Source organism: Arvicola amphibius, chromosome 5, assembly GCF_903992535.2.
Source record: "Arvicola amphibius chromosome 5, mArvAmp1.2, whole genome shotgun sequence".
Lineage (NCBI taxonomy): Eukaryota > Metazoa > Chordata > Mammalia > Rodentia > Cricetidae > Arvicola > Arvicola amphibius.
This window is the reverse complement of record NC_052051.1, coordinates 135408572-135415868: the sequence shown is the minus strand read 5'-3', so window position 1 is coordinate 135415868 and position 7297 is coordinate 135408572. Positions and strand designations below refer to the sequence as shown.

Sequence of the window (7297 nt, the reverse complement as noted above, 5' to 3'; positions counted from 1 at the left end):
CTCAGGACCCAGCCAGGTCCTCCTGGATGCTGGGGACAAAAAGAGGGTGTTCTACTAGCTCCTACATCTTGGGGGCTCTGAGAATGTAAAGATTCTCATATCCTAAACTGTCCATCCTCATCGGGTCCTTTAACAGAGCAGCTGGCTATGCTCCAGCCGATGTCCAAGAGCACCACAGAGACCTGGAAAGAAGTCATGGACTCATGTCATCTGGAAGGAAGGGGGCAAGATCAGCAAGGAACTCTGCCATGAGCCCAGTCATAGGTATACACTGGAGCCATAAAGTTACCAGAGCTCGTCTTGGAGGAGAGGAGACTGAGGCAGAAGGCTGCTATAGGTAACCTTAGGTCACAGAATAAACACATCAGGAGAGAGGCAGGACTGGGATCCAGGCATCCCAGCCAGGTTGGTGCCCTCCCCCAAGCCCCACATGATTCAGCCCTTTCTGTGCCCTCCCTCCACATGCCTGCAGATGAGACTTGACCTCGGCCTTCTCCCTGAGAAGCAGCAACAGGACAGTATCTGAGGAGGAGCTGAGATTCCCTGCCACCTCCAGCCATCAGATCCGGTGGGACATCAGCCTGGTATTGAGTTTACGGAAAAAAGATCGAAGCTTGCAAATCTTGCATTTCTTCTTGCGGCGACCCCGGGAAAAACTTCGAGCCCTGCCTTCCTCCTCCTCCTCCTCTTCTTCCTCATCCGTGGCCCATGGTCCCCAAGCACCCCCATTAAAGTCAGGATGGGCCCGAGGGTTCGCAGCTGGGTAACGCACAGGGATGGCAGTCCGGTTATAATCAGCAAGGCGAGCCAGCAGGGTGCGGACGACGTCAGGGCGCTGGCCAGCCAGGTCCTCTCGTTCATAAGGGTCAGCACTGATGTTAAAGAGCCACACAGCCTGGCGGATGCTGGCCATCCGCTCTAGGTTCCACCAGCTGCCAGGGAAGGAGGCCAGTGTCTGCGGTGGAATCCAGTCACCATAGCCTGGGTCTCCAGTGAGCAGCTTCCACTCTCCCACCCGGATAGCAGCCTGAACAGCTGTATTCCAGATGCCAAATCCACCTTCCAAGGAACCATACTGGGCATGGTTGTAGAGGGGGTCGATGTTGTGTAGGATCTCCGTACGTGGTGAGGCCTGGCCCTCGCTAATGGCTGGCCACACATCATAACCATCTAGTCTGTCAGCTGCCGATGTAGTACCACCGGCCAGACCCACCAGTGTTGGGTACCAGTCTGTGATATGCACCAGGGCCCGGCTCGTCCGTCTCTTTTTCTTGAGCAGGGGGCTGTGAACAAAACCCAGGCCCCTCACACCACCTTCCCAGTAAGTACCCTTGCGTCCTCGAAGGGGCCAGTTGCTACCTCCTGAGAAAGTCTGGCCACCGTTGTCACTGGAGAAGATAATGACGCTGTTGTTATAGAAACCATAGCGCTTGAGGGCCCAGGTGATGTTGCGAACAGCCTCGTCCATGCAAGTCACCATGGCTGCGTACTTGCGCCGAGCTACATTGCCCATCGTGCGATAGCGGTACAGGTACTCTCGAGGTGACTGTAGGGGCGTGTGTACTGCTTGGAAGGCCACGTAGAGGAACAGGGGTTTCTGAGGGCTGTGGCTGGCAAGGATGTGGCTGGCACGCTGAGCATAGAGCAGGGTGGAGTACTGGCCGCTGAGGCCCCAAGCCACGCTCTCGCCTTCATGCAGGTCGAAGCCACAGACCCCTGGGCCGTCACAGTTGTCATAGGTGTAATAGTCCACATTGCCTGTGAGGGAGCCCAAGAAGGTGTCAAAGCCCCTGCGGGTAGGCAAACACTCCTTCCTGTAGAAGCCCAGATGCCACTTGCCCACCATGTGGGTGGAGTATCCTGCTTCCTGCAGCTTCTGGGGCAGTGTGACCTGGTCCAGGGGCAGGCAGTTGGGCTGCCGCGGGCGGATGATGGAGTGTTGCAATCCTGTGTGGATCTGGTACCTGGTGGTAGAGAATGGATACATAGGAAATACAAGTGAGATGCAGACCACTGCTCCCAACCCTGTCCCCCAGTAGCAACCTGAGATGGTCCTTGGTCTGGTGCCACCAGCAAGAACAGTAACAAAGTACCAGAAACTGTCAAATCCTCACATCAATGAAGTAGCTATGCCAGGTTATTGATGGGATGGAATAACTGCAGCTCAGAACAGTTAAGCTGCCACCCAGGACCACACAGCCAGAAGTTAGCACACTATGAGTTGAGCCAGGCTCGCTAATGACAGCAGTTAGGAACTAATACCAGGTTCTCGCCGTGTGTTTCAGCATCGCGCTCCCTTTGAATCCTGCTCACCAAATCCTCACTGCACACTAAGAAGTACACATTTTTATTTCTGCCTCCCAAATAAAGAAACGAAAGCTCGATGATTGGCATGACTAGTATGAAGAGTAGGCTGGATATCCCAGCAGAGGCTCCAGACCCCATCCCTGAGCTCTAAGCTGGATACGCCAAGTCCTGCTCACCCAGGCAAACTCCTACTCCTTGAAAACCCACAGCAGTATTATTCCCTTATTAGTTTCTTACACCTCACTCAAAGAGCGAGTTACTTTGTTTCTGGGTCCTCCTCCTCCCCCGCACCAGGGATTTGGTGCACATCTTCACTCTCTGCTCGGCCCTGGGACTACAGTTGTATATGCTTTTGGGCCCAATGATGCAGAATAGGATTGTCTTTCTATCCCTAGCACCCCAGTGATAAGTAAAGTTCACTCAGTTACTTGAGGAATGGCTGGCTGAGCAAGTGAATGAATGAATGAATTCGGACAGTATGGGAGCCAGAGTGAACTAAGTCCTCTTCTAGGTTTTTCATCTTCTTTATCTGGAGAGATGGCTCAGTGGTTAAGAGCACTGACTACTCTTCCAGAGGACCCGGGTTCAATTCCCAGCACCCACATGGCAGCTCACAATTGTCTGTAACTGCATGCACAGATATACATGTAATGCAGGCAGAACACCAATGCACATAAAATAAAAATAAATATATATTTTTTTAAAGCAACAACAAAGGTCAGAGGAAGGAAGGACTTTGCTCAAGGTCACTCAGTAGTCGGGGGCAGCACTGAGACTTGAACAGGAGTCCAAACGGTCTGAGCAGCAGTGTCTTCAAGCAAAGGCGCCTGCCCAGCTCCTCACATGTGGGACCAGTTGATGTTTACACGTGTAAGTGAGCCGGCTGGAATGGGAAATCCCTAAGAGGCACTGTATTCCCAGGCTTTATGAGACCAGCCCTCATGTGCCTGCTGAGAGGCCAAGGCCTGCCACCCAGGTGGATGACGCAGTAAGTTTGTAGCAGAACCCTGGGTTTCCCTTTACATTGTATCTTCTGCTGCTGTGCCTAGAGATCTGTATGATCCGCTTTAAGGTGTCTTAAAAGTTGCAAGTCAATAAACCAACTGGAATGTCACAAGGCAGTTAGAATTCCACACCTTTCCTTACCCCTAGGCAGCTGAGTTAGCCTGAGTACTTGGTATTTGACACCAGTTTTTTCCTTAAGGCCATTCTTAAGACTTTGCATGCCACACACTCATTTAATTCTCCCCTCACAGTGTGTGTGTGTGTGTGTGTGTGTGTGTGTGTGTGTGTGTGTGTTCATGAGTTGGGGTCTACTCATGCCAAGGCATGCACAAGTCAAGTTAACTTTCCAGAGTCAGCTCTCTTCCACAGTGGGCTCCAGGAATCAAACTCTGTTCACCAGGTTTACACAACAAGCACTTGTACCTGCTGGGCCATCTCACCAACCTACACCTCTTTTGTGAAATACACATGGGACATTATCACAGTCCCCAATATACAAATAAAGAAACTGAATCCCCCCCCCCCACCCACCAGGGCAACATGTGACCAAAAGTCAGACAACTGGCAACTAGAACTGTTTTAAACCCAAGCCTACCCAACTCATGCTCAAAAGCTCTGTGTGATACAGTTTCTCCAGGCCTCAGGCAAGCTGAGATATGATTGGATTTGAAGGGAGAAGCATCCTAGGGCCCAGACTCCCAGCTGAGCGTTTCTGCATAAGGGCGGGGTGGTGTCTGAAGCACTGGTTTGTAATGTGGGTGGGCCAGCTAAGCCTTGCCAAAGTCCATTTGTCAGGGAGTAACATGAGAAACTTTGGCTCTCTCCAGGTCTACCGGACAGGACTGGCTACAGAAGCCATGGAGTAAGCATCTGCAAGACCAGAGCAGACACCAGCTGGCCCTGTGATGCTCTGTTGACTTCACCAATAAGAGCCTGGCTGCCCATTCAGTTGCTTCCCAAAGTCCTGTTGCTCCGGGGAGGGAAGCACAATGGCAGATTCTCCTTTCTCTTCAGGGGGTTAGTCACTGTCCGGTGCCAGGGTCTACCCCACTACCAAGCCACACCTGCAACACAAATCGCCCACCCCTCTCCCTCTTCCTGCTCTTCTTCACAGTCCCTGGACCTAAACTAGGGACACAGATGGAAGAGGAAAGCACCACCAGCTGATTTCCAGCTCTGTGACGCCAGCCCAGCATCTGACCTCGCAACCCTCTCTTTCGTAAGAGCCTGAAGTTGGGCAGAGACACTAAGCTGGCCTCTCTCTCTCTGATTCCATGCCTCATTGTCCCACCCAGGAAACAGGGAGAGATGGGCTCTGGCCCTGAGATCTCAGTAGTGATCACAAAGCATACCACGGCTTCCTTTCAAGGAGAATTAGCTTCAGCCCAGTCTAAGGATCTTCTCCCAAGTGAGGGGAGTTCGCCTTCCATAGCTCCCTCCTGTTGCCCAGCTCTTTACTCTTGTAATCTCCAGTCCCATCAGGGAACAGCTCATTGTAAGAGGATTCAACACTGGGGAGGAGTCTCCAATGAAAAACTTGGAGACTTGGAGAAGTGAAGCAATCAAACTGCCTCAGGCTAAGGGCTCTGCATCTCATGATTCCTTCATCTTCTCCCAAGGGAGCCATCGATAACAAGGGACCAGAATCTTTCCAGTAACAAAGACAGAGGCTGTCGTTTATTGAGAGTCAGGAAAGTTACACATAATCCATTCACCTTTCACTACTCCTTTTCAAGATAGAAACTGCCCTTCACTCTATTTTAACTGTCTCCCCATCTGTCAATACACAAAGTATTCAAAATAAGTGTCAAAGAGTCCTTTGATAAAGAAAGGAACAGACGTGTGGAACGTGAGTTATCCTAGAACTACAGAGTAGGTCTCGAACACCATCAGAAGCATTGAATATGAGGGTTTGGAAACTAAGGCCCAAAGAAGGCAAGGGACTTACCGATGATGTAACGGATGTCACGGGCAAAGCTAGCCTATAACACGTGCACAGCGCTGTTCCGCTGGGTCTGCAACCTACCAGTCTGGTTAGTTGGGGATTTGGGCACCCAGTTCCAAGAGTCTGGGTCAGTGCCTACCTGCCAGTGAGTAGCTGGCTCCGAGAAGGTGTGCATATGGGTTGGATGTAATAGTTCTCGAGCTTGACACCCTCAGCTGCCAACCGGTCCAGCGTTGGGGTCTCGATATCTGAGCCGTGGTAGCCCACGTCGTGGTACCCTTGGTCATCGGTGAGGATGAAGATGATGTGAGGAGGCTGCGGTGGAGCCGCCGAAGGCTGATCGCTGGCTTCCGCAGGCCCATCGGCCACGAGGCCGGGCTTGGCCCAATCCCAGGACAGGTAGCCCAAGCTGAGCAGGCTGACCAGGGAGAATCCAGAGAGGGCATGCATCGTGACGCCTAGCCGGGCACGCGGGGCTCCCAGGGCCTCAGAGTCTCCCGCGCCAGGGGCGCACGGCCCGCCCTCCGGCTCGTCCGCCCTCCTGGATGCAGTGAGAGCGCCCGGGGGTCTCGTCTGGGATCCGCGGTGGAACAGCTGGGCGTCCCGGGAAGGTCAAGCTAGCGCCGAGCCGCCTCCCGCAGCCCTCGCTCCCTCTCCCCCAGCTCAGCCCGGCCAGCCCGAGTCGTGGAGTGGCGGCTTCCCAAAAACGCTCTCCACCATCCCGGGACTCTTCGCTGCCTTTTTACTCCGATCCCTCCCGCCTCTTAATTTCTCTCACTTCTGCTTTCCCTTTCTCCTCCCTCCCCGACCCCCAATTCCCCCCAGCTTAGCTTCTGACCCCGCCCGGAGTCCCCGCAAAGCAGTGCTCCCCACAGGGAGGTGGGCAGGACCCCACAAGGGAAGGGGAGGGAGACATGGGCTGGGCGGGTCTGGGAAGGGACACAGCCCAAGAGAGGGCAAAAAAGTTGTAACATCTGCCTAGCTGAGCCCCAGGTGAAGGGGTGGGACGCCGAAAAGGGCCCCGCCCCCGGGCAGAGAGCCCAGGCCCGGTGCGGCCGGCCGCCAGCTCTGAGGCCTGCTCCTGGCCAGGACTACCCAGAGAAGGGAGGGGGGGGATTGCTTGGAATTTAGTGGAACAATTCCGGAATGGTCCGGCCAGACATTCCTTGATCATGGAGTCTTAGCATAAGAATGCCAGCCCTAGAAGGGTTTATTTTCCAAGCCAACTAGGTCATTTCTAGAGATGGAGAGACCGAGGTCCTGAGGTGACCAGGAGCTAACTCTGCTAAGTCACAGACCAAGGTACCATTGAGTGGCGGCTCTCTTCAGGTTCTACCAGCTTCCCTTCCCTCCATTTTCACCTTCCTCACACCACTTCTCAGTTAGTCTTAGGGTGCTTGGGTAGGGTGCATACCCTGGTCTAGATGGCAGAGGCGTTGTATGCATCTTCTACCCAGAAGCTCCCTCCGTGTACAGGAGGAGCTCAGCCCTGTCTGTTGCATGAATGAATGCAATGAGGATCACCTAGGCCAACTCCCCTCTGAGAAGGTAAGCTGGCGGAGTCAAGCCAAGTGTTCTGGTGAGACAGGGACAGTTGTTCCAATTGTTAAGTGCAACTGATTTAAGTCCTGTCTAGGCCACAGCGAACCTAGCTGAGCACCAAGTGCCCATGTGCAACTTTGGCTTGTAAGCCTGCGGGTGCAGTGAACTGGACCACTTCACAGACGCAGAGAAGAAAGGCTTGTTGTAAATATGAAACGCTGAGTGCCTATCTCTCAGGTTGTAGAAAAAGAAGAGCCAGAGCCCTTTGGTTGAGTCCAAAGCTTCCATGGCTACAGGGTTGGGAGTGGGGGGCAGTGAAGCTAGCAGACTGGTGAATGCCAGAGCCATCTCAGGGGCAGAGAGAATCAAGCCTTACTTGTTATAAAGGAAACCTTCTGGGATGAGTGGGGGGGGGGCGCGCAGGGGGGCAGGACTGGAACAGCCTGGGAGCGCTCATAGTGGAGAAGAAATCAGGGAGATAAAAAGAACCAGAAGGGG

General features: G+C 53.5%; 1 protein-coding gene across 1 annotated transcript; it reads right to left on the bottom strand.

Moving 5' to 3' along the window:
• Positions 1-212: 212 nt before the first annotated feature.
• Positions 213-5707, bottom strand: Arsi (arylsulfatase family member I). Its single transcript, XM_038331884.1, has 2 exons — positions 5397-5707; positions 213-1964 (listed from the first exon to the last, which is right to left on the bottom strand). The coding sequence occupies exons 1-2, from the start codon at positions 5705-5707 to the stop codon at positions 560-562; spliced, it is 1716 nt and encodes a 571-aa protein (XP_038187812.1). The 3' UTR covers positions 213-559.
• Between the last annotated feature and the right edge of the window lie 1590 nt (positions 5708-7297).